At 37.0% G+C, this 17,913-nt stretch overlaps 2 protein-coding genes across 2 annotated transcripts in view; one reads left to right on the top strand and one right to left on the bottom strand.

Moving 5' to 3' along the window:
- LOC113403541 (cardioactive peptide) overlaps positions 1–16,927 on the bottom strand; it is a 43,579-nt gene extending 26,652 nt beyond the window's left edge. Inside the window, exon 1 of the mRNA XM_064219879.1 lies at positions 16,798–16,927. The gene's annotated coding sequence lies outside the window, so the exon portion shown is untranslated. The remainder of the gene's footprint in view (positions 1–16,797) is intronic.
- Positions 6,704–17,888, top strand: LOC113399279 (serine protease snake-like). The gene is made up of 11 exons (XM_026638374.2): positions 6,704–6,738; positions 8,329–8,411; positions 9,225–9,325; positions 10,274–10,344; positions 12,411–12,511; positions 13,602–13,753; positions 14,365–14,471; positions 15,103–15,255; positions 16,031–16,163; positions 16,840–16,977; positions 17,541–17,888. Exons 2-11 carry the CDS (start codon positions 8,360–8,362, stop codon positions 17,706–17,708), a joined length of 1,176 nt encoding a protein of 391 aa, XP_026494159.2. The 5' UTR covers positions 6,704–6,738; positions 8,329–8,359; the 3' UTR covers positions 17,709–17,888.
- The last annotated feature ends 25 nt before the right edge of the window (positions 17,889–17,913 follow it).

The raw sequence follows: 17,913 nt of genomic DNA, 5'->3' as shown, positions 1-17,913 counted from the left end.
ATTGAGCCGAGATGGCCCAGTGGTTAGAACGCGTGCATCTTAACCGATGATTTCGGGTTCAAACCCAGGCAGGCACCACTGAATTTTCATGTGCTTAATTTGTGTTTATAATTCATCTCGTGCTCGGCGGTGAAGGAAAACATCGTGAGGAAACCTGCATGTGCCTAATTTCAACGAAATTGTGCCACATGTGTATTCCACCAACCCGCATTGGAGCAGCGTGGTGGAATATGCTCCATACATTCTCCTCAACGGGAGAGGAGGCCTTAGCCCAGCAGTGGGAAATTTACAGGCTGATTATGTTATGTTATGTTTATTAATTTAATTATAAAATTGTAAAATAATTAAATATAAAATAAAAATAACGCACATAATTGATTCTTTTGCTGATCTTACGTATCTATGAATCTACCGACGGTACCTCGAAACTTCTAACCTGAACCGTATTGTAAAAAATCTTGTAACAAAACAAGCGAAGCCATGTCGCGTGACTAGTGTGTGAGAATACATAAATGTTAACCGAGCTAGATTTTATGAAACATTTTACTTAGGTGAAATAAGCAACCCACTTAACATCAACCCCAGTCCCATTACGATGACGTTCTACTAAACACAGAAGTTGCATTAAGAAACAATTTCGAAAAAGGTCTTAATATAAATGACTAATTCAATATTATTTTATAGTACACGCAAATAATGGTACTATGCATCATTACATAGTATAAAACAAAGTCGCTTACCGCTGTCTGTCCCTGTGTATGCTTAGATCTTTAAAATTACACAACGGATTTTGATGCGGTTTTTTTTCAATAGATAGATTGATTCAAGAGGAATGTTTATATGTATAGTACATGCACAATATATTAGAGAAACACTGATCATTTTAGAGGTTTCTGAAGTGATGTCGTAAATATTTTTTACGAGAAATAATGGTTTATTTTCGGAGCGATTTAAAGCAATATCACATTAATCTTTATCGAATTACGTACCTTAAATACATTGTGCATTTAGTATAGTTCTATATTGTCCATTACAGCATGTAATTTATATGAATATTTTCGAAGATATTATAAATTTAAAACGCAGGTACATAGCGGTTTGTATTGTCTAATGACTGAAAAACTGAACAACAAATCGTTGTAAGACATTCTGTAGTATATTTAGTATCAGTATCGCACCCGTGCGAAGCCGGGGCTGGTCGCTAGTGTCATATATTCATAGCGTAAGCCGACTTTTGTCCCAGTAATTACGGGACGATAGCTGCACGTAAAACATCGGTTATGGTTTCATTTTGAAGAGCTCAAGCCGTATGTGCAGAAAATTAAAGAGGATTCTTGATTGCAATTTACTGAATTGTTACGATTTAACAAATAATTAATTTTAGAGAACGGAAAAAGTTACTGCTCGGTTATAGAGCGGTACTACAGCTGTATAAGAAAAAACGTAAACAAAATTAAAGTAAATTACTATCGACAAACTCCAATTCTAACCGAACTGATGTATACTATTTTACTTTTAATATAGCATTTAAATGAGGATCTATCGTTTAAGCGCCAAATGTAGACGAGTGACTTGCAGTTTACAATGAAATTAAATCAAAAGAAACCTGTCATCGGTTTCGAAATTGTTAAAAAATCTTTTGAATAAATTCAAGTTTCGCGTGCGCCTCATTCGTTTATTTTACAGAGGCAAACGTATCTATGTTAAGCATTCAAGACTAAAGTATTTATAGCTTTTTGATTGGTAGTTTGACTGAGACTAACCTTGAACGTTTACAAATTCGTTTTATATTCCAACCAGCGACCCGCCCCGACTTCGCACGCGTGCAATGCTGATCATTACACAGTATAAAACAAAGTCGCTTACAGACAGACAGCGGGTCTGTCCCTGTGTATGCTTAGATCTTTAAAATTACACAACGGATTTTGATGCATTTTTTTTTTAAAGATAGATTGATTCAAGTGGAAGGTTTATATGTATAATACATGCATAACATAGTACAGAAACACTGATATTTTTAGAGGTTTCTGAAGTTATGTCGTAAATGAACACAATTTTTGCGCTCACATCGCAAACGCTGGCTGAACCCTACGAGATAGATCAAAATAATGTACTACAGTATTGTACACCTTAAAAAGATGTTCAAAAAAGTCCGCAATGGTATATGTCTATCTCTTAAGGATAACCCACAATAACAATTTTTATCCTTTACTTTTAAGACATTCTGCAGTATATTTAGTATCAGAATTGCACCCGTGCAAATCCGGGGCGGGTTGCTAGTACTAAATATACTAGAAGAATATCTTTATAATCTTTGAGATAAATTACATTCATAACTCGAACATCCACTTACTTGTTGGCAGGGCTTTGTGCAGCCCGTCTGGCTACGTACCATCACCCACACATCAGATATTCTACCGCTAAAGAACATATCTCAGTATTATTGTGTTCCGGTTTGAAGGGTGAGTGAGCCAGTGTACAGGCAAATAATATCTTAGTTCCCATTGATGGCGCTTGATGCGCAGATGCACAAAGAACTGTTATCAAACAATTTCCGATTTGCACCCAAAATTGCAAACCGTTGCACCCGTGCGAGCCCAGGGCGATTTCCTAGTATATTTATAATTATTAAAACGATTTTTAAATGATTGAACTGCAAGTAAATAAATCCTCGTATAAATAATATTTCTTGATGGAATCTATTGACCTGGAGTTATGACTATTAAGGTTGAATTCAAACTTGGCGTTTTATAAATTTATATTTATCCTTTTTTGCTTTTATAATAAAGGTAGTTAATGGGCAAATAGGTACATTGGCTCTGTAAGAATATATGTATATATGTATATGTCGGAGGAGCAGGATGTCGAACAGTTCGGTTCGGGGATTGATCCGACATTCGGAAGACTATGTGGGCGTGCAATGGAGATATTCACAAAATAAAACGTATTTAATATCGTCTAATCACTGTATTAATTGATTCAATAATCGTACACCAGAAATATCAAAGGATTACAATGATTCATCTCGATTAAGAGCAAATGGGTTCGCGAGCAACCGTCGCATTCGAGTCGCTTGTCAAAACGTAACGGCTCGCGTCGCCATGACACTTACAACTCCATTCGGGGCGACCCGCTCTTAAAAGTAAATCAGCCATCAAACATCATTGCCAACTACTCGATTCATTAATTATCCAAATCAACAACCAAAGTAACCGCGCCCCGTTATATACATTTATGATATAGTTAGGCGGACGAGCAAATGGACCACCTGATGGTAAGTGTGCCCCAAAGGCCATTGCCTATGGGCAGTGGTGATCACTTACCATCAGGTGGTCTAATTGCCCATTGACTACCTTTATTATCATCACCATAATTACCATTAATGTTAATATTAACCATTGATTACATCACCAATGTGCCACCACCCTTGGGAACTAAGATGTTATACATAACATACATATATAATTGTATTTAACTAACATGACTGTATTTTTAGATGTCGAAAAACAGTAACTACTGAGTTTCTTGCCGGTTCTTCTAGGTAGAATCTACATTCGGAACCGGTGGCAGCTTTACTTTAAATAGTTTGTTAAATGACGATTCAAAAGTGATTTTAAAAGCCTACTTGAATAAAGTATATTTTGATTTTATGTCCCTTGTAGTTACACTGGCATTCGTCGCATAGGCGGTGCGCGGGAAACGACGCTTCACAAGAGCGCTTTCAATTCCAGTTGACACTCTTTTCCGTATAAATAAACAAGATGGCGGACCACGGGTCATCAATTTAATGACAGGTAATTTTTATTAATCGTAATTTAAGTAACTATTGTTAATGCTGGATGCAATTTAGTCTTAAAAGGTCAAGTTTCACATCTAGTACTTTCTGTCTGTAAGCAATAGCACTGTGATTCTATAGGAATTCACATCCCATATCACTGGTGAAATTTTGACATCCGACTTACGTTTATACGTCATTTTGACACGTTTATCATACACGTTCTGACACATCACGCTCGTTTTTTGTAGTGATTTTCGAGTTCCCTCTCACAGAATAACCCTAATGACAGCGATTGCTTCGAAAATTAATCCAAAGCGGTTTTGATAGCTTTTTATTCCGGGCGTTTTTTAAACGCTAAATGTCTAAGCAGCCTAATGTCTTAATAACAATGATACTAGTTCTGAAGCAATTATTTTGATTTCGCCTTATAATCGATACCGGTTCTCAATTATTATTTATTTTCAATTGCATATAGATTTGCAATTAGATACTTTGCATTAATATGTTTACCTTTATATAGTATAAAACAAAGTCGCTTCCCGTCTGTACGCTTGGATCTTTTAAACTACGCGACGGATTTTAATGCAGTTTTCATCAATAAACATAGCGATTCAAGAGGAAGGTTCATACCTATTATACATACGTATTATAGAAGAGAAACGCCGTGAATTTCAACTTTCCTAGCCGGATAAAAAGGATAATTTTTGTTTTAATGTTTTTACTTCAATCTAAAAATTGTATATAGACACTTAAACTTACTTTAATAAAGTAATTAATTAATGTTCTGTAATTATATTATCTATTAAACTAAGAGATAAAAATAATTTTTGAAGTTATATTTGATTTGGCGTATTATTTAAAATGTTGAGAGTGACTTTTTATGATGCGCGCGCAGACAAGAAAACTACAGCATGAAGTTGCTCACTAAACCGCCAATCAAGTATCAAGTCGCTCGAAATAGACAACTTCACGCCTCGTCTTATTTAACGCGTATAGCTTATTCCAATGGAAGTAGGAATAAAGATAAACAAACCTTAGATTCACGTATTTCATGCGATTCGCTAATAACTCAGCTATATTGAGCACTACTGAGAGTTTATGATTAATATATCTTTATTTATAATACAACACTATTACACTAAACTACTTAATTTCACTTTAATTTCACTTCCAAAATTCCGATTACAGTTTCGTCGACGTTCAAAACGCCATTTTTTCGCAGATCCATAGTGAATATCATAGATTAATCGAGCTCTCGACCGATGATGTCGCGTCAATTCGCTGTCAAATATTGTTTATTTGGCTTTTCTCCTGTTATGGTTGGAATAGAGTTTACATAATTACACGTACTTTTTTTTATAATTTATAATGTACCAAGCTTCATTTTGTAAAATTTTCATTTGATAGAACCTCCATTTATAATAAAGGTAGGTGGGGTAAATGATATAGACCACCTGATGGTATGTGGCACTGCCTATAGAAATTGCTGCCGTATGAAATATTAATGATTTCTTACATAACCAAACCGCCACCAACCTTGGAAACTAAGATGATATATCCTCGTGCCTTTAACACTGGCTCACTCACCCTTCAAATCCGGGTAATCGATTATCTCATCAGCGTCAAAAATAACTGTTCGTAACTGATAATAATTGTTTACCGAAATATTGCTTGCTAGCAACACTCAGAATACGTGGTCTTGTATCTTGAATATACTATATATGTACTAGCGTCCAGCTACGAGCTACGGGTGGAATTTAAACAGCTTTGTAAATCAGGGCATTAATTTAACCAACATATAGCTGTAATGATACGCTCTCGACACTATTCCGACCGTCTACCATGCACCACCAACCTTGGGAGCTAAGATATTATAATATTTATTATATTAAATCATTTCCGATACACAAACATATAAACATTAACTATTTATATCAAACTAGCGACCCGCCCCGGCTTCGCACGGGTGCAATGCTGATACTAAATATACTACGGAATGTCTTACAACGTTCACAGCTTTTTTGTCATTAGACAATACAAACCGCTATGTCTCTGCGTTTTAAATCTGTAATATCTTCGAAAATATCCATTTAAATTACATGCTGTAAAGGGCCGTATTGATCTATATAAAACGCAGTTAAATGTACATGAATTTAAAATACTTACTTGGATAAGGATTAACGCTGTACTGCTTAAAATATTTTCGTAAATAAACCATTATATCTCGTAAAAAGTAAAGGATAAAAAATGGTTTTTGTGGGTTATTCCTAAGAGATAGAGATACCATTGCGGACTTTTCGTAGACATTTTTAATGTGTATAATACTGTAGTACATTATTTTAATCTATCTCGTAGGGTTCAGTCAGCGTTTGCAATGTAAGCGTCAAAATATGTGTTTATTTCCGACATCACATTAGAAATCTCTAAAATTATCAATGTTCCTCTACTATATTGTGCATGTATTATACATATAAACCTCCTCCTTCCTCTTGAGCAACTCTATCTATTTAAAAAAACCGCATCAAGATCCGTTGCGTAGCTTTAATGATCTGAGATGGACAGACAGACAGCGGGAAGCGACTTTGTTTTATACAATATAGTGATGATTCGCGAAAGGTTATGTCACGACCTCGTCACTAACTAACAGATAAAGCAAAGCAAAAATGTCAATTATTTAATATATTATCGTGAATAACTATCGACTATTTTATAGTTATTCACGAGCACATCACTGGTTAGTCGTTTGTAAAGCATTTCAGGATATAGCCTCGGTGCAATAAACACATATGTTATTAAGGTTGAACAGCTTTAATATATAATTTGAATATTTATATATATTTAATTTAATACGAATAATTGTGTGTTAGAAGTGAGTGAGTGAGTGAGTTCAAGTGCGTTTGAAGATACGATTAAGATCGATCAGCCGGTTTCAACGACCACGCAATTAGTAGTAATCGATGGTACGTATTATTATTTTTTTTAATTTTCGAATATGAATGTAATTTAAATTTGATTTGTATGAAGGAGCTGATTTCTGAATCGCGCTAACGTTTAGTTCGCTCCGATATATATAGGGTCTCGACAGAAAAAATATAGTACTGGCATTTTTGGAGCTCTATTCCGATTGACAAGTTGAATTAAATGTCAACCGGAAGTACGGAGGTGGTTTTTTGGATAGTGAGTGTACTATTTCAACCAACCCGCATTGGAGCAGCGTGGTGGAATATGCTCGAAACCTTCTCCTCAAAGGGAGGGGAGGCCTTAGCCCAGCAGTGGGAAATTTACAGGCGACTAATGTATGTATGTATGTAATGTAACTATTTTTAATTTTGATTTGTTTGATTCTGAATAAATGATTAATTCTGACACTCTTGATCAAAATCAAAATAAACCTTATTCAAGTAGACCTTGACAAGTTCGAAATATACATAGATTCTACCGAGAAGAACCGCCATGAAACTCAGTAGTTACACTTTTTTAACATTTAAAATACAGTCATGTTAGTTAAATACAATTATATATGTATGTCATGTCTCCTGCCTGGAAGTCGACAAGTATTAACTCCACGCTTTTATATCATCAGTATAATCTTATATTGAATAATATGCCATTTTAATGAACGTATTTTTAAAAAAGATTTGATTTTATTAATTTTCATATTATATGACTTAAATGAAAAGCTTACCGTTTCGGAAAGTAGATTCTACCTAGAAGAACCGACAAGAAACTGAGTTACTCTTTTTTGAAATAAGTATGGTCGAGTCATTTGTCTTGAACGAGCAATAGCCTAGGACTGTCATTGATGATCTGTCTAAGTTCATTTTCATAATTCGTTACAATTATGCTGTAATTCGCCAACCAGGAGAAAGTTTCGATTAGAAATAGTTAGGCAGACTGGCGAATCGTTCAACTGAGCGTAAATAGTTATCACCACCACATTGGCTGACTAACCCTTCAATGCGTAACACATCAATGCTGAGTACTGTTGTTTGGCGGTAGAATATCTGATGAGTGGGTGGTACCTACGGAATTGCATAACGCCCTACGACAGCGTGAGGTTATATTGAATGAGAAATAGTTGGTAAAATTGCTTGATATCAGTTTCCATCGAATCCTGTTGTATGGTTATGGAAGAGTAACAGACAGACGGACAGAATTACGTTTGTGTTAATAATTCATCTATATACACATAAGCGAACTACCACTCACAGATAAAGCACGAAATCTCAGAAACTATAACGCGTACAAACTTGAAATTTGACAGATCGATTCCTTATAGGGTGTAGACATCCGCTGAGAACGGATTTTACGAAACTCCAACCCTATGGGTGTAAAACGGGGATCGGAAGATTGTTTTTATAAACGCGCGTGTAAAGCGGCAAATTTCAGCTAGTATTCGTATATACTATGACTAATTGATTGTGTTTAATCGCAAAACCACACATGAAAACATAGACAATAATATTATTTAGAAATAAAACAAACGAAACGCGTCAATGAGTTGTTTGTACGGATTTGTTCGCATTCATAAGATTTGGGTGTATTTGCAGGCAGCTTAATCTGGAAGGAGGAGATCAAACGATGTTCGTTTTATTTATTGGACTATTCGTGGCCATACACGGACTGAAAACAGGTAACTTTAACACTAAGTTAGTTAGACAAAATCCCAGGCCCAGTGGTTAGAACACGTACATCTTAAACGATGATTTTAAGTTCCAATCCATGTGCTTAATATGTGTTTATAATTCATCATGAGGAAGAAAAACATCGTGAGGAAACCTGCATGTGTGTAATTTCAACGAAATTCTGCAACATTTGATTTCACCAATCCGCATTGGAGCAGCGACGTGGAATGAGCTCTGAACCTTCTCCTCAAAAATAAAGGAGAGAAGGCCTTAGCCCAGTAGTGGGAATTTTGGCTGTTGCTATTATTTATATAACAATTGATTAAAAATTACTAATTTTTACTTTGTAGATCAATATTTATACCAAATTTTGCCTTGGAACGAAGTTCTCTTACGTGACAGAGTAAAGTCAATTTTAACATGCAGATTCCTCACGACGTTTTCCTCCACTCAAATCAAGCATATGCAATTTCAGAATTGGTTTTGAACCGGTAATAATAATCAGTTAAGATTAAAATAATGTTTTATTAAAAACTAAATGTCCTCGCGATTACATGCGCTTTTGAATTTGGCAACATCGATGTAGCCTAAGTTACTCCTTGTTGCATCAGCTATCTCCCAGTGAAAGTCCCTTCAAAATCGGTCCAGAAGTTCAAGAGATTAGCCGGAACAAACATACAGACGAAAACATGTCATTTTGGTATATCTACCGCGTGTACATACATATGCATTTAGTAAAAAGCGTTTATTTGAATATTATAAACAGACGGTCAGATTCTATTTTATCTATAGATGATTGTAATATTTTAAAATGATTTTAGGTGACGAATGTACGACCCCTAATGGCATGCCCGGGATTTGCAAAGGGGTGCGGGAATGTGAGTCTGCTATCAAACAAATAAAGCAGATGATTGTACCGCCCGTAAGTTAAACAATAAAAAATATTTTAAAAAAGATTTATGTATAAAATTACGTTCAACGCACATTCGAGGAGTTCCTTCGTCTGGAGCCAGGCTTTTGAATCACATCATGTTATGTATAAAATAACGGGTCTAGTGAACATTTGGTGTTTCCTTCGTCTAGAGCTAGGCTTTAGGATCAGATAAATAAATAAATATTGGACTACATCACATACATTACTCTGATCCGAATGTAAGTAGCTAAAGCACTTGTGTTATGCAAAATCAGAAGTAACGACGGTACCACAAACACCCAGACCGAAGACAACATAGAAAACTAATGAACTTTTTCTACATCGACTCGGCCGGGAATCGAACCCGGGACCTCGGAGTGGCGTACCGTGGTGGTCGTCAGTTATTGGGTACAAAAGTAGCATAATTCGCACCCCCGGTGCGAGACCGTCAACGCTCGATAGTTTGCGAAAACGCAATTTTTCAGGAGATGCATTTAAAACTTTGGCATTCTCCAAGTGTCGCCGTGATTCGCGCCAAAACCATAATGACATTCACGCCATCTTACGGAAACTATGTGTTACGGTTATTGCACCAAGTGGTTGCTTAAGGAAGCTTATTACGTATTTAACTCACTTTTTCCAATTTTTTCAAAAGTGTCAATAGACAATGGCGCTATAAGAAATATCAATCATTCCTTACATCGCCATTGCGCCACCAACATTGGGAACTGAGATGTTACGCCCCTTGTGACTGTGGTTATAATGGCTCACTCACCCTTCAAACCAAAGACAAGAATACTGAGTACTAGTGTTTGGCTGCAGAATATCTGATGAGTGAACGGTACTTTCCCAGACGGGCTTGGTTACTGTACAGGGGCTCGCCTTCCTGAGTGATCTCTATGAAACTAGTTGATAATGGTCAATTTGATTATTAATTAGACTACGGTTTTATTTAAGCTCTGTGACAAAGTTAACCTGATAGTTTGCTGCGAAGAGCAGAAACTGCAAATGGTTATGGCTCCAAAAATGTAAGTAAAATTTTATATATGATTAATAAATTACTAGCGACACGACCCGGCTTCGCACGGGTGCAATGCCATTACTAAATATACTACAGAATGTCTTACAACGTTCACAGCTTTTTTGTCATTAGACAATACAAACCGCCATGTCCCTTCGTTTTAAATCTGTGATATCTTCGAAAATATTCATTTAAATTACACGCTGTAAAGGGCTATATTGATCTATATTAAATGCACAATGTATTTAAGGTACTTAATTGGATAAATGCTGTATTCCTTGAAATAGCTTCGTAAATAAGCCATTATTTCTCGTAAAAATGTCAGTCCTAAGAGATAGACATAAAATTATTTTGATCTATGTATCTCGTGAGGTTTAGCCAGTATTCATTGCAAAATGAAGCGCAAAAATGTGTTTTTTACATCATATTAGAAAGCTCTAAAATTATCAGTGTTTCTCTTCTAAATTGTGCATGTATTATACGTATAAACTTTCCTCTTAAATCACACCATCATTTAAAAAACCGCATCAAAATTCGTTGCGTAGTTTTAAAGATCTAAGCATGTACAGGGACAGACAGACAGCGGGAAGCAACTTTGTTTTATACTATGTAGTGATTGGAACGAAGTTCTTTAACGCGACTTAAAGTAGAGTGAACTAGCAGTAATCACCACTTAAGGAAAAACCGTTAATCCTCCATACGACCCCCTTAATATACTACCCTGATAGATGTGGAGATCTGCCATTATACAAATTAAAATTCCTTTCCTTCATAAATGTTTTCCTTCCTAAAATTCTTTTCCATTCCTTACATCACCAATGCGCCACCAACATCTTCTCTTCTTCTCTTCAAACCGCAACACAACAATACTGAGTACTGCTGTTTGGCGTTAGAATATCTGATGAGTGGGTGGTACCTGCCCAGACGGGCTTGCATTATTTCTTATCACGTAATTATTCTTAAATCATGTTAATTTCATTGGGTCTGTTATTAAATACAGATATAATCTAATTTAATGTAGTTGATCTAATGAGAGATTGGGCCACGTCGGCCAATCTCAAGGGAGGCCAGTCAACTACACAGCACATATTATGAGCAAGCACAGGTGGACTCTCTATTCTGTCATTCTCATAGTCCGATGGGACGGCGAATCCGAGACGACTCGAAAGGGTCCCCTTTACAGGATCTGCACTCATACCCAAATACCACACCGTTGCTGTTACTGAGAATCTTTCGGCGGTAAATTCCGATCTAGAATTTGAACCTAGGATTTGATATCTAGACAATAGACTGGGGCTTTCAATCGGACAGTTTAGTGGCAAACAAATAATGACACATTTCATGAGGAGATAAAATCAAATACCAGTAACAAAAACATGGTTCAACCACAATGACTCCTGGTCAATTTGATGTTATTTTAGTCAACGGGATATTCCTATTGAAATTAGTAATGTGTCTTCGTCAATTAAAAAAGTAAACATTCATTATATAGATGGCTCACCAAGTTCAAGTTGCTTTTTTTATTTATTTTGAAGAAAATCTAAAAAACGTGATAATTCAAAAATGGTTCACTTTTGCATCATGCTTATGGGGGTTAGAATTATCGCATATAATCACCCCTATTACCTCCTAACGGGAATACGTCGAATTACCAATAAGTATTCATATATTTTTTGAATTTACTAATCTATGATACTGGTCATAACCAATGAGTCCATGATGATGAGAATTTACATTCCTGCCGGTGGTGACTTGCAAGAGCCTACTTGAATAAAGTATATTTTGATTTGCGAAACGCACATTCTACTTTCGCTCGACCTGGAATCACGATATTAATAACACCACAATAGAAATAAATCTTCCCGTTGACCTGGAACATGATATTTGGCAAGAAGCATCTTGTAACACCACAATAGAAATAATACCGAAAACCAAAGATTCGTTGATATATTGTAACTATTTCTTGTGATACGGTACCTTCAGTACACGAGTCTCAATCGCATTTGTCCGGGTTTTTTTTTTAAATATATGATTGATTGCTATGATTAGATATACATCAGAGTATTTTTTCAGAGACAGTACGAGGAATCGTAAAATGTTAACACCAGTCTATAAGGAGACCTGCGAATCGCTGTCATCTAACATAACTCTGCCGATGAGAAAATCGCTACAAAGTAAGTATTGTATTTTATTGTTGTGTTTCGAATTGATATTTTTGATAAGCAAACTTTTTAGATTAAACTAAACTAAAATGTCGGGATTGTCCATTAATCATAAAGAAAAGGACCAAAATTTAAAAATAGAACTGCAGAAAAAGTTAAAATTATTCATAATTTATTTTTTGGGGTCATGCTATTGACTGTTGAGGGGTTCCCTCGATTGGAGATTTTTACATACATTACCAGCCTGTGAATTTCCTACTGCTGGGCTAAGGCCTCCTCTCCCTTTGCTGCTCCAATGCCGATTGGTGGATTCACATGTGGCAGAATTTCGTTGAAATTAGAAACATGCAGTTTTCCTCACGATGTTTTCCTTCACTGCCGAGCACGAGATGAATTATAAACACAAATTAAGCACATTAAATTCAGTGGTGTTTGCCTGGGTTTGAACCCGCAATCATCGGTTAAGATGCAAGCGTTCTAACCACTGGGCCATCTCGGCGATTGGAGATAATGATGGATAATCAAATTTTTCTTGCTATAAAAATGGACTGTATCAAATAAGAGAAAGAGGTACTAATTCATGTAGCATTTAAGAAAAAGCTTGGAAATATCCAGAATAATATCGACTTGAAAAAGGCCAATCAACCCATACTTTTTGCCTAAACACTTCTCGTGGTAGTATACGTCTGATAAAACTGTTCCTCGTGATTTCCTACCTCGCTGAGCACGTATCACAACCACAGATTAAGCTCACGACAATCATTGCTTGTCCTGTTTGAATCTGCGATGATTGGTCTTCATATTCCTGGTGGTAAAGCTATGTGCAAACCCGACTGCGAAGGTACTGGGTAGGTACTGTCCTGTTAGGTTAGTATTGTCTGTGAAGGGTGAGGGTCCATATAAGAGACATATCATTTTAGTTCCCAAGGTTGGAGGGGCTTAACCTGTTCATCATGAACTTTTACATACACGACGTCATAGTAAAGAAAATTGACAAAACTTACCTATACCCCCTCGCCCCCCTTGTGTTATAAACTAGGACGCTACAAAATAATGTACCTATGACAATACCAAGAATAAAGATTCAGGTTTCGTTTTTCAGAGTGTCTGGAGTATCAGGATATGTTGGTATACCCGTGTCAGTATAGTCTGACGCCGAACGCGGGGAAAGTTCGCGCGCAGAACTGCAACTGGAAGCCGGAGAGTTTGATCATTGGAGGAACGGATTCTTATCAAGGGGAATTCCCGCACATGGTAAAGAAACTATTGAAATTTTCGATTTTTATGCGATTTAGAAGATTATTTTTAGTGTCTATAGTAAAGAAGAGCCGAGATGGCCCAGAGGTTAGAACGCGTGCATCTTAACCGATGATTTCGGGTTCAAACCCAGGCAGGCACCACTGAATTTTCATGTGCTTAATTTGTGTTTATAATTCATCTCGTGCTCGGCGGTGAAGGCAAACATCGTGAGGAAACCTGCATGTGTCTAATTTCAACGAAATTCTGCCACATGTGTATTCCACCAACCCGCATTTGAGCAGCGTGGTGGAATATGCTCCATACCTTCTCCTCAACGGGAGAGGAGGCCTTAGCCCAGCAGTGGGAAATTTACAGGCTGATTATGTTATGTTATGTTATGTTATAGTAAAGAATCATTGAAGTCAGTTTCATCAAAATTTATCTGTTATGTCAACGTAAACACTTTGTAGCAGATGCAGTTGCGTGGATTAACTGATCCGTTATAAAGCTAGGTTAACACCTGCGTGCTATTTTTTTGTTTGTATAAATATATTTTGTGTGACTTCACTACAATATATTAAAGCGATTTTTGTTTTTAATTCAATTTGTACGTTTAATACGTCTAGGCTCATCTCGGATATGGAAAGAATAACGTCCAGTATAAATGCGCGGGAGTATTGATCAGTGATCGATTCGTTCTGACAGCTGGACATTGCACACACAGCAGACTCAGGTAGGTAGAAGATATTACGTTTATCTATCTATCGTTTATTATTTTTTTTAATCCAGCGACTCCCTTCTACCTCAAGGAGCGAATCAAGCTAAGGGAGACTTATAAGCGCACACTTCGCTGTGATGAAAATTTAATTATCTCCATTCCTCCCCACTCCTCTTCTTAATGTTCTAAGTCTTACTGTTGAAGCTTCTCGACCCATGTAATATATGTTTTTTTTATCGCATTGGTTGGCGGACGAGCATATGTGCCACCTGATGGTCACCACCGCCCATAGACAAAGGCGCTGTAAGAAATATTAACCATTCCTTACGTCACCTATGCGCCGCTAACCTCCGGAACTAAGATGTTATGTCCCTTGTGCCTGTGATTACACTGGCTCACTCACCCTTCTAACCGGAACACAAAAATACAGAGTACTGTTATTTGGCAGTAGAATATCTGATGAGTTGGTGGTACCTATCCAGACGGGCTTGCACAAATCCCTGCCACCAAGTAAATATATATCGATGTTTAACGTTAAAATATCTAATGAATGTGTATACTTACACAGGCTTGCACAGAGCCCTGTCATCGTATAAGTTGATTCAATACAACCAACTGAATTCTATACCAAAAATTAATTTCACAGCGGTGCAGTGACAAAAGTACGAATTGGTTTTTTGAGACAATCAGAAGAGATCACCGAGTTGACCGAGTACAGTGTCAAGGAGATTTACAAACATCCAAGCTACAATCCAACTAGGGTTTATGATGACATTGCTCTCATTGAGACGGACAGAAGGTAAGATCACCTCAAACGGATATGTCGGAGGGACATCAGATCTATTGTCCCTATTATTGTTCATCGTGTGGGCTACAGTGGGTAATCGTGAAAAGAATACAAAGATCACTTAGTTAATATTTAATTACACTATTAGGTTAAAACACAAAGTAATCAAAATAAGAATGATAACACTCAGCACTTCAACGGTAGGACAGTTCCGTGACCTCACTCGGCGAATGCGTTGCAGTAAGTGATCTGCCTCGACCCGAGCGACGCCTTCACGACTCTGTCGAAAGCGCGCTGAAGTTAGCACCGAACTACACCGAAGTCAAATTCACAACCGTAGGCGCGGTTTTCGTTCCGTTGAGTGTCTGTACGATAGACCGGATGCGACCTATATAAAGTATGTCGTTGGCTTAATTAGCCATTGAATTAACAGCCTAGCCTTACGGAGCGGAGCGGCTGGATAGTATATATATATATTTTATGGCATCGGTAGGCGGACGAGCAAATGGGCCACCTGACAGTAAGTGGTCTCCACTGCACAGATATTGCTGTCGTATGTATTCTGACTACTAAGCTAGCATGTACAATATGCGGTCTAAACTTTTCTGATGTAATTTATTATTCCCTTACTTCATAAAACTTTCATTTAGGTTCGTCTCAGAGATGTTCCTTTAATTTTTCTTTATGTGTATTCATTCATATTTGAGTATTATTTAATAATTATAATAGTTAATACTACCGCCTTTTGTTGGCTCGCATGTATTTAAAATATTGCATTATTTTTCAGTATGCATCTGAGCCAATTCGCTGTACCAGCGTGCCTCCATGATGGCAGTCCCATTAATGATACCGAAGTCTTCGCTACCGGATGGGGTACTACTCAGTTTAAGCGAGATACTAATCCTGATACACTACAGAAAGTAAGTTTTTAGTTTAGTGGTATAAACCAAAAAGATCTAAAGGTCCTGGGTTCAGTTCCGGCCGTGGACACGTCATTCCACACCTTGATGGCGTGTGCCGCATAGGAACCCCAGTATCATTCCTTGGCGGTAATTATCGGTGGAAATCTCTAGCTCCCGAGTGTGATGCTACTATGCTCGTTACCGAGAGGTATTAGAAATTGGTCTCCTTCTGCTACGCGGAGAATGAGACTGTGGAACGAGAACAAGAGATGAGTGCTTTCGCTGACCCAGTAAGCCAAAAAAGATCGGAGCAAGCGACATAACTCGGAAACTCGCCATAGGAGGCCCGCATAAGCCGTTCAAAGTAATCCAGCGATTTCTAGACGCCACTCGAAGTTACGAAATGGGTACATCTGGTTTATTCGTGGGCGGTACACTCAGCACCGCCAGGTCCTGCATATGCCCGCCCACTTTATGTGTACAACACGCTTAAAGGCGATTAGCAGGCGAAAAAAAATGGTACCAACTAAAAACTTCGGTCTTCTACAGATTATTACTTGATAGAATTTATCAATATGTATCTTTTTATTGACCTAGGGTGTATCTTCAGCTTCGAAGAATTGGTAAATACTAAGGTCCGAATTAATCTTACCTATATTGCAGCAGATACCAGCTTTCGTTTCGTATATTTCAGGTGACTCTCGAAAAGTTCACTAACGAAGAATGCCGAGCGCAGAGCGAAATCCATGCGATCCGCAACATGCCGAGCGGATATGACCCTACGAAACAAATATGTTATGGACATAGATACATGAGCAGAGATTCTTGTCAGGTTTGTCTTTTTTAAATTTAATATAATATAATCGAATAGACCATACTAGAAGTACTAGAAGACATGGAAGTTGCGCCACCAATCTTAGTAACTAAGATGTTATGTCCCTTGTGCCTGTAATTAAAATTGGAATCCATTTGAATTTTGAACCTAATGTATAGTTTGTAAAACTACGATATTATACATCTTGTATGTGTAATCTGTAATAACATCAGACCTTACCCGAAAATATTAATACCCACTTTTTGTTGTGGAGAGAAGGCTTGGAGCTTATTAACGCTGGATACATATGTGGCAAAATTCCATTGAGATTCCCAAATTCTGGTTTCCTCGCGATGTTTTCATACAAACACAAATTAAGTACATGAAAATTCACTGGTTCTGCTGGGTGGATGAAACCGCAATCAGTCAAGATACACGCGTTCTAACCACTGGACCATTTCTCCTTTCTATTCCATGATGAGCTTCCCTGTCTGAATAAGTTTTAATCAAATGTTACACAGGACTTGAAAGGGTTAAATTCATATCTTTAGAATCAACTAATTAAACAATTTATTTTTCAGGGCGACAGTGGGGGTCCAATCCAAATAAAACACCCGGAGATAAAATGCATGTATTTGATAAATGGTATCATAAGTAGTGGAAAATGGTGCGGTATTCCTGGATCACCAGGTTTCTATACCAGGGTATCGAACTATATAGATTGGATTGAGTCTGTCGTATGGCCATAGTTTCGGAAATTTCGGAAAACTTTAGACAATTCATAATTTTTAATATATAATTCAGAAATTGAAGTTAATTTAAGTGATTTTACTAATGATTACTTGCTTGTCTTTAACATTGTCATTATAAGTTGTAAGAAATAAATGCTTTAAGTTAAGTCAAGTTTGAATTAAGTTATTCTTAAAGTACGAACTCGACACTCACCGCTAGCGC

The sequence above is a fragment of the Vanessa tameamea genome, chromosome 29 (genome assembly GCF_037043105.1).
Source record: "Vanessa tameamea isolate UH-Manoa-2023 chromosome 29, ilVanTame1 primary haplotype, whole genome shotgun sequence".
Classification (NCBI taxonomy): domain Eukaryota; kingdom Metazoa; phylum Arthropoda; class Insecta; order Lepidoptera; family Nymphalidae; genus Vanessa; species Vanessa tameamea.
The sequence above is the reverse complement of the archived record's forward strand: the minus strand, read 5'-3'. Positions and strand labels throughout refer to the sequence as shown.